The sequence below is a fragment of the Aspergillus tubingensis genome, assembly GCF_013340325.1.
Source record: "Aspergillus tubingensis WU-2223L DNA, scaffold_11, whole genome shotgun sequence".
In the NCBI taxonomy this organism is placed as follows: domain Eukaryota; kingdom Fungi; phylum Ascomycota; class Eurotiomycetes; order Eurotiales; family Aspergillaceae; genus Aspergillus; species Aspergillus tubingensis.
Window position 1 is genome coordinate 752,016 of NW_023336285.1, and position 12,044 is coordinate 764,059.

A 12,044-nucleotide genomic window follows, 5' to 3' on the forward strand; every position below is an offset into this window, starting at 1 on the left:
AATCAAATACATACGCCAGTCTTAGTCACTCCCACCCTGCACAAAAAGGAAACTCCCATCACCTAATTTAATTTATTATTACATGGTCTTTCAATAAAAACCACTGCTTGACCTTGTGGGGTTCAGAGTTAAGTCGGTTCCCCACCCTATCTCTAATGCTAATTCTTCGAGTAAGCATTATTCTTTTTCTTTTTTCCTTTTCCCTTTTTGCTATTATTATTATTTATTTTTTATTATTATAATAATAATAATAATATTTTTTTATTTCGGGTTCCGATTAGTTTAGTTTAGTAGTCAAGTAGCTGGATTATTATTCTTATTATTACTACCACGATCCCTCTCCCCTTCTTCTCTTTCTACTGCGACTTGCTGCGACTTGCGACCTTCAACCATTCCCCATCTACTGCTCTATAACTGAGTATACCAAGTATAGTACTTGGTGTTGACGGTTAACATTCTATTATCGCCCACTAAACAGTTCGTCGCCCGCCTTGCTGCATCCAAGATCGATTTTAACTGCGACTACAACGCGCTACCTTCCGCCACGGTAAGTCTTGCCTGTACCTGCTCGGCCTTTGCATGCCGTAGCTCCCCTTGTCTCAGCGGCGTTTGTATAACGCTCAACCTCCGCCTGCCTGCATTCTTCTTTATTCTCCTATCAGTCCCTCCCCACTCCTTGTTTCCTATCCCCTTCCTTGCTGCCCTGGTTTCTTTACATTCCATCCCCTCTGTCCTCCCCCTCCCCTCCCACTCCACTCCACTCCTCCACCCTATCCATTCTTCAATCACATAGATGGGAAATTAATGTTGATTCTTGACCCTTCAGATTATTTTCCGCAGTGGGTTCTTCACAGCACCTGCTCATCTCTCGCCTTCTCTTGAAGCTTGGCCTTTTGTTTCCTGTTCCGGGAATATCGCACGCTTGTACGGTGTTTGTTGAACGGCTACCGAAGAGCCGTTGTTCGACTTCCGACCTCATCTAGATTGCCTGCATTCCGGCACATCTTTCAACATTTTTCACCCTACGAAACCCCCGGTACTAGCGCTTAAACCAACAGTCATCACGGGGACCTACACAGATCACCGAAGGTGGATGGAGACGTATCACGGGCACGTCCGCACTCCTGCGGACGCTATCATCCTCTTCGAAGCTTGTCGCATTGGCCTTCTTCCCCGCGTACAGAGACGTCTATCCGAGAAGGAACGTCAATTAATTCGTTCCGGGTCAGTCTTTGTCTGGGATGAACGCGAAGCGGGCATGCGAAGGTGGACCGATGGCAAGTCATGGAGTGCCAGTCGCGTATCTGGAAGCTTCTTAACATATCGCGAGATGGAAGGCAAACGGGGAGGAACCGGTGTTGCTCAGACGACGATGTCGAGAGCTGGTAAGACACCAGAAAGCACACGAGGCAGTGACGACGACCGTGGAGATGGCGCAGACGAAGGGCCGGACGGCTACCGCTACAAGCCTGATGGCTTGATGAAACAGTCCTTCAGCATTACGACATCTACCGGCCAGCACCTCCATCTGATCAGCTACTACTCGAGGTCACATCCGTCTGCGGCCAACCTTCAACAACCGTCGACAGACCCCAATTTGCGACATGTGCGTCCTCAAAAGGGGCTTTATCCGGAGTCTACTGTGAACGATCAACAGAATCTTCCCGTTGTGACTCGTGGTCCTATGGCCGGTGCCGCATATGTGCCTCCTCATCCCATGGCACCCTATGGGCGCTCTCCTGCTGCACACCCGGCGCCATACACTCCTTCATATACATGGCCTCCGACTCCACTGGCTACTCCGCCTGTTCCGGTCCACTATCCATCTTACCTTCCGTCAGTGTCTCAGCCCAATGGTCAAATACCATATGGCCATCAGGCTGCCGTGCCACCTGGTACGCCCTTGCCGCCTCCGCAACCACCGGGATTGCCGGCACACCACGAGCGGCCGGTGCATGTAGCTGAAGTTACGATGGCGCCATCTCTCCATCAACCGTCGAGCGTGCAGGTACTTGCAAGCCGGTCACCACGAGTGCCGCCCGGAGCGCACGAGCTTCTTCACCACCGCCCGAGTCCACCGGAGCTTGGTCCGCCTCGTGAGATTGCGAGATCGTCACCCCGCACACAGCCACATCATATGCCGCACAGCAACGGCATCCCATCGATTGCGCGCAGTCCCCAGCTTATCAGTCAGCCACCGTCCAGTAGCGTACAAATCCCTCCGCCGAGCACGATGGCGCCCAAGCCACTGGAAGCCAGTACCGGCACCACCGTGCCCAGCATCGGTGCGCTGATGAACGGCGCTCCTTCTGGTGGATTGCCGTCGATCGCCGCTCCCCCAGCCCCGGCCGCAGGACGCGCCGAGGGACCCCGAGACATTCCCAGCGAAAAGATCGGGTTCGGGGGAGAAGACATGCGCGCACTGCGGCAACTGGACCGGGTGTTCACCGCATAGTCTGTTGGAGGCATTTTCAGTTCTATTTGACGAAGTTAGATCCTCATGCTGTCGATCTCTTCTTTTATTTTCTTTTTTTTCTGTTGTATACGAATTAGCATATTGCCTTGGTTTGACACTGTTCAGATTGGAATGGTCATGTTTACGACACTTGTGTGGTTTATTCCCTGGGTTTGCTTTGATCCGTTGGTCCCAGGCAGGCTTGAACTGGATCGGCGTTGTACAAGAGGAGCATTGCTATACAGCATGGGTGGGGTCTTTTTCTAAATGTCTTGTGTGATTTTGTGTGCTGCATTGATGTTGATAATTGCATTGGGTTCGGTCACGACCGGCGGTTGGGCTGCGATGATACACCCTGAATACAACAGATCAAAATTCGCATCCAACCTACTTGTAGTTGCAGTCGTACACCAGACCAGGATTGATTCATATATCCCCCAGTCCAGTGGCAAAAATAGCATTCAGTAATGCCACAATCTTATCTCTGCGCCTACTTTTCCTAATGGATTTCACTCCAGCCGACTAATGTAACTGACAACTACTTAAGTGACTGACACAAAAGTCTGTGCTGTATCCAACGCTGTCAAACCTGGCACGGCATGAAGCATCAGCCTGGCCAACCTGACATGGGCCATCATGAATTCATGCCATCGCTCAGCGCACCGACCCTGTCTACAGCTGAAAGCAGCTCGTTCGTTTGGCAGGGTTGAGGGCCTGCTGCAGTCCAGCTACTAATTCATCACTATCCATCCATCCATGCTTAACCTACTACCCTGTCTGTCTTACTACCATGTATGTATATATCACTACCTCGTCCAAATTTCAATGAGTAACTAAACATCTAAATAGCTACAACTAAGTAACCGTAATACCATAACATAATAAGCTAAGTTACAATGGCATGTACTCATTAACACTCAAGCATCTAAAATAGCATCGAAGATCAATATCCGCATCTACATATCGGAAAAGTCAATTTCCTGGCGACGATAAGAAACTATTGCAGCCCTGCATACAGTAGGACTTACGTACGTATTGTACATGCATTCAATGCAGTGTTCCTTGTCATATGTATGAAGATCGTTCCTGGCTTGCAGATGGAGATTGGGAGAGAAGATTCCATCGGAGTATGGTATCTTAGTAGTGACTTGTTTGTTTGGTTGGTTTACCTTTCAGCGTGGAGGGACTGGGATGATCTGTACAGTAAGTACATAGATGACGATCGGAGTGGAGATGACAGGCAGGACTTGAGATGTGTTGGGAGGTGATGTGTTGGCATCTGGGCTAGGGAGTGCGGAGTCGAATTGGGGTGTGTGTGTGTGTGTGTGTGTGTGTGTGTGTGTGTGTGTGTGTGTGTGTGTGTGTGTGTGTGTGTATCTTTGCTTTTTGTTGTTCTTTCTTCTGCTGCTGCTTTGGGGGAGTAAGTTGGTTGATTGCTTTTGCTGGGTGGGTTGGGAATATGGAAGTAGGGTTGGTGGGTATTCAATCTTGAGGATGAATATGTTGGACATTGATTATGGTATAGGTGAAGGTGGAGGGGATAATTCACGGTTCGTCAAGGCTATATAAGTATCTTGTTTCTTGTCTTCTTCCTCTTCTTCTTTTTTCTCTATGCCCACTTTCCTATCCGTTTAGTCAAAGCTACACTATGTAGTGGCCATTGATCAAGTTATAGTAGTATACATCAGGTATACATAACCTACTCGGTTCAACCCCCTTGATGCTTTCTCTTTTAATTTACTACAATACTCTATCTCCAGTTTATTCATAAAAACTACAGAACTACCGAAGATATTGGCAATGTTGTGCACCATTTAGCGGCAATGATAGATGATTCGTTCGGCGCAGTTTAAAGAGCGAAACCCTCCCGGACATATATTTAATTATAGCAGAGGAAGAACTGCTATCTACCACGGTCCCATCGTTCCAAACCAAGCCTTAGAATAGACAGTGATGCAGCTAGATTATGATATGTACCATCGAAGATGAATGCCCTTTTCCTCAACTTGGCTGGCAAGGGCAAGAAGGGAAGGGACCCATGAAATGAGACTGAAACTGAGCCGATCTCAAATGATGCAACAGCTTCCACATTAACATCAAGTTCCTGCCATCGAGGTCTGGTAGATGTCTAACTTCATATACTATATGCCGTGGCGTACCTGAGAGACAGAGAAGTCTGTATAGAAACCACTTGTGTACAGTCTATCGGGGGATATTTACCATTGTTGAGCAGAATTAATAGCCTCATAACGCGCACAGCTTATATATGAGTAGGTCAATCTGATCGACGAAATACAATTTGGGCGTGTCTATAATCTATCAACCTGATTATCATTGGGATCAATTATGGTCCGGCCAGGATAAACCCACCGACAGCCATTGCTCTGAGACAAAGTCACGGCCTTGATGCTTGGGGCTTATAATGAAGACTCTACAATAGTCTTTTCTGGTCTTGTGCGTTTGCCAATAAAAAATAAAGGCAGTACTATACTAATATCTGCCAATTATTTAGACTTCTATTGCCATACTCTGGTTACATCTTGCTTCTCTGGCTTTTCCAAGACCCCCACAATGACGAACAAGGGGATGACGATTTCCCATACGTGTGGTAGAGCTACCACGGTGCGTTCCCTTGAGATAAAGCACGCCACTAGTACAATTACCACTATTCCTGCCGAATATATTTCAAAGAAGTACCATCCTAGCATTTCTGAGGACTTGGACGACGATATGTCTGTCCCAGCAACTCCAGGTCCAGCATATTCTCTTGTCCACATCACGACCAAATGAGAAAGCATGGCTTCGTCGCTAAACTGCGGCTGATAGCGTTGTTTCTCTTCGAGAATGTCAACTCCACTTCAAAAGCATACAACAGATCTACGGGTTCTTCACAACCTACAGACAAATAAAAACAGATACATACACACGTGCATGAGCATGATATGTCCTACAGAGTTAGGAAACATTATTAACCATGGGGATTGTTGTTAAGATGAATATATACAAGGCAGGTAATGTTTGACCGTGACATTCAGCTTGTCACTGGCTTTTAATTGCAAATACTCACGCTTGAGATGCAGTATCATTCCCCATTCTCATACTGGCACTCAGGTCGATCATTGTCGAGGATCTAAAGCATTCTTGCACATACCAATATTGGGCGTGGGCCCATGTACAGAACTCCTCAAAGTAGGATGACTAGAATGCCCTTGTCAATGTGGACAAGAAATCGGCCAGATGCCATACAGCCTACCCCGGAAACAGAATGCAGAAGATACCATCATCGTCGTCTATCTATCCTAAGCAAACCGACTGCCCTCCTGAATCTGCTCCAACTAAATACCAGTCGCCAAAGGTCCAGAAGCTTGGGTCGCTCTACGATGAATATGGTTCTTGGTTCTGACGATAGGCTGAGTTAGCCAAGATTGAATATCAAGCTGTCGTCAAAAGAGCTCTACATTCCGGAGAGGGCCCCAGTAATTAAAAGCTCGAGTGATAAGACAGAGTATACAATAGAGTGGGGGTTGTTGAAGCCGCTACCGCCGCGTATCTATGGCTCGCCGACATGGGCCGTTTCGAATCAATGATCCGGATATTCAGACTATGATTTTGTTTTTACAGTTTATGGATTACTAGAGGCTACAACTAATGACTTCCAAGTAGCAACTTCCCTAAAAGCCTGTGAGTATAGCATAATAACTCATAGCGTCAAGCCAGAACTGACACGACAATAGGATCTGGTCCTGGCAGGTCAATTGCTGTGAAGGAGAGAAAGATTGAAACCATAGCATGGCAAGCAGTCTACCCTGAGTTCATCAAAAGCATATAAGATCTCTGGATGCTAAATGCCTGGTAGGATAACAGTCCTTTGAAACCAGTTACTGCGTCCAAATCGAAGCACAGGAAACCCAACCCTCTTGACAATCATCAGAGATCCTGCTGCTTATGGACGCGGCAGGATGAGGAAGGGCAATGGTAGTCTTCTTGCGTACTGCGCTGCTCTAGGAGAGGTACTGCGAGGGGCTCAACACCGAAGCCCCGCCGCAGGGGCCCGAAATGTCGCCGGTGCACTTGATCCCTGGCGGGGGCGGAGACATCGTATGCTTCACTGGAGTTGTTGTCCCTGAGCTGGTTCGCGTGCTTTCCGAAGCGAAAGGTGAGACCTCCAAATTGTCTTCGGCCAAATAAAGCCTTGTATCTTCCAAAGATAAGCAGGTGGAAAGATTTTGCAGTGGGATACTCGACAATATCTCTGCAATTCCGGCATGCTACCAGCACTAGCCATGAACGCCATCCGATATTCTCTACTGTACTCAAGTTGAGCAAATATGGCCACTAGTGTCTGCCCATCATCGTGCAGACAGCCCAGGAATGGGACATCTCGCTCCCAAGGCACAGTGTCAAAAGCATGGTTATATTGCATAATGCACGCTGTCGCTGCATAGGCTGGGGATTAGCTGTACCCAGCGGATCTTAATAAGAAAGGAAGCCTCATGTTGCACGAAGTGTATGCATCCACTCGAGTAGCACTTCTAAATACTATGACAAAAGCTATTCTGCAACTATCTGACAGGGAGCTTTTTCTGTCTGAAACCCGTAGAAGTCATAAAGTGGCACGATATGGTAGAACGGCGGCGTATCTCTGCCAATGCTCGTCCTGTCAATGAGACGATAGTGTGGTCTTCGTTCTCCAGTGATGGAGTGCCTCCAAGCCTGGATCATCAGATCTGTCCGGTGTTGGACATCTTTTGAATTATGGATCTTCCAAGATTGCCAATATTCCGGTCAACAACAGATGGGCAATTGCAAGATAAGCAACCTGCTTCTATGATGATTTCATACCATCTAGACATTGATTATTGCCAGAATCAGACACAGACATGGAAGCTGATGGGCTCTGAAAATATCAACAGCAAGGTCCAAAATACCCTCAGGTAGGTGAGCAGCTCTAACTAGCAGAGATAGAGACAAGCTGCATCGTCCCTTTGGACACTGTCACAGAGGGTATGCGACTTCGACATATCCGGAAGGACCTCCTGATGCAGCGGATGGGGAAGACATGCGAGGTCTCTTACAGGCTGGAGAGGACTCCGAGTTGAAGACTGAAAGGTTCTCTGAAAAGACTCTCTGCGTTCCCACGAGGCAAATGGGGTATATCCCGCCAACAGGTCGAAGAGGATGTGCCGCTCGCCGTTGTGACACTCACCAAGTCACCCAAGGAGGTCTGGTACACTAGAAGGAGGGTTCTTACCCCCTACCGAGCACGGGAATATTGAAGAAGTTAGCAAAGAAGATTCTGCCTGTTTTGTTTACACCCACTATGATGTACACCGACCATTCGATCTGGGAACGGGCCACAATCACGAGGCCAAGGAAGGCGATGCTTATAAGGCAGGGCAGAAATGATCAAGGGGGATAAGAAGCTGCAAGCAATGATGGCCCATATACAAACTTGGTTCTAGATGCATACATGCCCTGGAGACGATGTTGCAGACCTCATGTTTTCAATAGTCATTTTGGGAAGAGCACCCACGAGAATTGGGCTGGAAGCTTCTCTGTTTTACCAGTCACAAAATCCGAATTAGCTGTTAATGCCAATAGAGAATGAGTTTTACTTCTGGGCCCTTATAATTAGCAGACTTAGGAAGCTTTCTTTAGGAAACGACGATGAAATGACATGTTACGGCTGGATAATACCGGCAGATTTGATTGATTACACCTGCTCCCGTTGAATTTTTGGAGAATACCGATGATTCCTCGATAAACCCAGCCTTGAATATAATTAAAAATATAGGCGCAAACCAAAAACTATAGTTTATCCCAAGTCACACTTCAAAGTAGCTTTTTAGCCTTCCATTTGTTAAAGAGTGTGTTCTCCTCGTATGAGCATCTGTACCTTACGAGTGGTATATACCGCGTAGGCCTTATATAGTATGTGACATGAAACGCCTCCGCATATATAAAGAATAAAAGCAGTGCTGCCTGCCTCTGTTGAAGGAAAATTGGCGTTCCGTAATATCCCCGGAATATCCCCAGAAAAAACAACTGCAGAGATATAGTTGCGAAAAGAGATATAAGGGACCAATCCAGTTCCATAATGTACTCCCACCATTCTGTCCGAGTCGCCTCATGCCCTCTCTATTCAACCACAGCATTCACAATGTCCAACGACTCCAGCCACACCATGGAGTGTGAAGAGCCAGATGAGTGCACCCAACCCACCGAACCCAACAAACCCATCGAGCTCAACAAAATCATCCAGTCCATCGAGCCCATCTGGCCAATCATACCTCTCAATCTCAAGCGATATTTCCCAACCACCAAAAGCGAGAGCTATGAAGTCGAACCCTTCGAAGCCAGCCCAAACCCCGAAAAAGAGAGCGACAGCGACGACGAACAGCTCTTCCAAGCGCAGAAGCTCTATTTCCGGGACCACACCAACCGCAGAACGCGCTACTCTGTCTAATCATCATATACGGCCATTCCTCCCACGAGGAAGCATGCAAAGAGGCCTTACGCATATCCTGGCATCGCAATAGGAAGAAAATGTCCTCGAAGGTGATAATGGGACTTATCATCGATGAAGAGAAACAGGCGTGGTTCCGCGGCAGTCATACTGACGAGAGGTATATCAAGAAGATGGGCCGAAATTGGGTTGCGAATAATGAGTGTATGCTGAGAAGGTACTTTCGTACTTTTCGACGCGGGTTGAGGAGACATGCTCCTAGTCCGGGGTATGATCCTGGGTTTGAGTCTGGGTCTGAAAGTGAGTTAGATCTTGTTGAGCAGGGGTTATTTGCGGATGGAGATGTGGATAAGTCTGTTGTTTCGGATGCCGTCAGTTCTGATTGCGATAGGGAGGGTGTGGATGGTCCTGATGGGGATGATGCTGTTAGTTCGGGTTCTTCTGGGTCTGGTCATGATGAACTACCGTCTGACGAGACTGATAGTGATGATGAAACTTGGGTCCCTCCTGAGAGTGATTCTAATGAGAGTTCGTCATCTTGACTGCTTAGTCTTGAGCGTGTTCGTCCTATTACTTTAGGGTTCATGAATCAGCCTCTCGCTCAGACTGATAGTGACGATGACGATGACTCAGATGAGCCTGAAGTTGATCCTGTTTTATTTGACTATGAGTGAAGTATTCTTGTTTTGGGTGTCTAAACAAAGATCTGCTTGATTATTGATTGATTATGGTGATTCTAACTGCTCGTGCAGGGGATCATACGAATATATCGGATACGAAAGAGCAGCTGAGCGATGCTTCATCGCTCATGCTTGCCCTTAGGCGGCGTCGTGAGCCTGCTCAGCAAGAGAAGGAGAGGAGTATACTCGGTTCTAAGGGGCATTTGAATGATGGTACATCGCTTGTTCTTGCTCTGAGACAACGTCGGGATTCTGCTATATAATACTCGATGCTTTGGAGCATCTTTGACTAATGATATTACTACTTACTGGGGGATATTCTGTGTATAAGCTCGTAGCATACCAATGAAGCTACTCTAATGATATCTAAAGACAACTATCTACATCTCCCTCATCTCTGCAGCTAATGAGATGGACATAAAAGCGACATCAAAAGACAGGATATCACGTGACACTATCCCAAATCCCCATGATCAAGACATCCACCAAAAGAACACATCAGTCTCAATACAAAACTATTAGAAGAAAAAGCCCATTCCATTCCAAACTCAAACATCTCCATCACCACCGCAATCCTTCCCGCCAAGACATGGCATACCCATCATCACCATCAGGTGACACCCTACTATCCAACGAACTACTCAGCAGCCATCCAAGCCACCAAGCCACCACCACAGCAGCAGCAGCCGGTTCGCTGCCCAGCTAGCTACTAACTAACTAACTAACTAGTAAGGAATCCAGAACGAACCTTCTTCCACCTTCCATAAGACAACAACATGACTTGACCCCATGCAGAAAAGCAAAAAAAAATCGGGTGGAAAAGTTAGCTAGCTATTATGGTACTTTTGGTTTCTAGTTGAAATGGGTTGCTGCCCAAGTTACGGGTTTTTACTATAGAGGGATTATTGGTTCGGGGATGTGTGTGGGTGTGTGTGGGTGTGTATGGGTGGGTGTATATTAGGCACTCTTACTTTTTGATTTGTGTTGCTTGCGGGTACGTACGGGCTGAATGAAGTATGAGTAGGAATGAATGGAGGGGATGGTTGGTTAGGGACAGAGAGAGAGGGTTGTGGAGTGGGTAGGTAGGTAGGTAGGTGAGTCATACTGTGTGTGTGTAGTATTTATGTATGTATGTGATGATATAGACATGTCTTTGAGTGTTGGTACATACGTAGAGATGTAGGTATTTGTGTGTGTATGTATGTGTGCTTTTGTTCACTTGGTAGTAATACTTTGTAAAAGCAAGCCGAAGGAGTAGAAGTCTCTATATAGAATACATACATCACCTATTTACAGATCTACTGTAGTGAACTTCACATACTTTTACTCATGTCTCAACTAATCAATAATCAACTGCACAGTATCATCATCAGATCTCTTGGTACCGTCAGTACCCAACCGCACGACACATAATACTCCCATCCACCCACTGTACGTAGTAAGCAAGTCAGTAAGTAAGTTAGTAATTAGTGGGTCAAAGACACCCATCCTCCCTCGGTCGGTCTGTCTGTCTGTCGGCCGACCGACCGGCCGACCGGCGCCTCCGAGAAACGGAACAGATCACATACACCTCCTCCTAACTATTAGGTACCTATTACCTATAGTCAAGAAGTGAGAAAAAAAAAAGGTCACATCATTCATTCTGAAGAAGGGGGAAACCGGGGGATGCCCGTGGTAGCTGGAGAGAGCAAAACCAAGACGATTGCCAACTTCTGCACAATGATTGGCTGAAAGGCTGTATGCTTGGCTGAATAAGTGTTCTTTAATGGGCGATGCTATTGGTTCAAGCTTAGACGGTTTTTAAATTTTGTTCCCCGCAATTGTTGGGTCAGTCAGTACTTAGTGTTTTGCTTGGGTGGATTTGATCGGTGGATTGGGGATGGGATGGGCATGGGATGGGATGGGGCTGTGTATGGATGGATGGATGTTGTTTGTATTGTTGTTGTATGGGTGGGTGTGTGTGTGGGATGGGTGGGATGAAACATTAGAGTACTATTGAGGATAAGGGTTGTTTTGGTTGTTTTGGTTTTTTTCTTGTTTATTTCGTTGTTCTATTCAGGGTGATTTTATATCAAGAGGGAGAGAGAAAGGGAGATATTAGTTATCTATCAATAAGAAGAACAGTACATTCTGGTTACTCTCAGAGCATTGTGTATGTACTGTGTACAACAGAGCAGCGTCAGAGAAATTACACTAACCGGAGTGGAGACATGGGGGATAAGTACTGTGCCCGCTTTATGCAGGCAATCGAGAAAACAAGCGGCTCGCTAGGTAGCTAAGTGTTAGGTAGGTCACCATAAGCAGTAAGTAACTAGGTAACTACCTGAATAGGTAATTGGATTGATGCGACGACAAAAAGTTGATCTACATGTACGAGTCGGGGTTTCTGATGTATACATTATTCCCATCAGGGTCACTCTACATATCTACGTTCGTTGATATT

General features: G+C 46.7%; 4 protein-coding genes across 4 annotated transcripts; 3 read left to right on the plus strand and 1 right to left on the minus strand.

Moving 5' to 3' along the window:
• Nucleotides 1-1,093: 1,093 nt before the first annotated feature.
• On the plus strand, nucleotides 1,094-2,455 carry AtWU_09596 (camp independent regulatory protein; the record flags this gene model as incomplete). The annotated part of the gene is made up of 1 exon (XM_035504702.1): nucleotides 1,094-2,455. The coding sequence occupies one exon, from the start codon at nucleotides 1,094-1,096 to the stop codon at nucleotides 2,453-2,455; it is 1,362 nt and encodes a 453-aa protein (XP_035360595.1).
• A 3,927-nt stretch (nucleotides 2,456-6,382) lies between these two features.
• AtWU_09597 (uncharacterized protein) lies at nucleotides 6,383-6,878 on the minus strand (the record flags this gene model as incomplete). Its single annotated transcript, XM_035504703.1, has 2 exons — nucleotides 6,383-6,707; nucleotides 6,769-6,878. 2 exons carry the CDS (start codon nucleotides 6,876-6,878, stop codon nucleotides 6,383-6,385), a joined length of 435 nt encoding a protein of 144 aa, XP_035360596.1.
• A 1,737-nt stretch (nucleotides 6,879-8,615) lies between these two features.
• AtWU_09598 (fatty acid hydroxylase family protein) lies at nucleotides 8,616-8,921 on the plus strand (the record flags this gene model as incomplete). The annotated part of the gene is made up of 1 exon (XM_035504704.1): nucleotides 8,616-8,921. One exon carries the CDS (start codon nucleotides 8,616-8,618, stop codon nucleotides 8,919-8,921), a length of 306 nt encoding a protein of 101 aa, XP_035360597.1.
• Nucleotides 8,922-9,019: 98 nt separating this feature from the next.
• AtWU_09599 (fatty acid hydroxylase family protein) lies at nucleotides 9,020-9,595 on the plus strand (the record flags this gene model as incomplete). The annotated part of the gene is made up of 3 exons (XM_035504705.1): nucleotides 9,020-9,125; nucleotides 9,231-9,449; nucleotides 9,501-9,595. The coding sequence occupies 3 exons, from the start codon at nucleotides 9,020-9,022 to the stop codon at nucleotides 9,593-9,595; spliced, it is 420 nt and encodes a 139-aa protein (XP_035360598.1).
• Nucleotides 9,596-12,044: the final 2,449 nt, after the last annotated feature.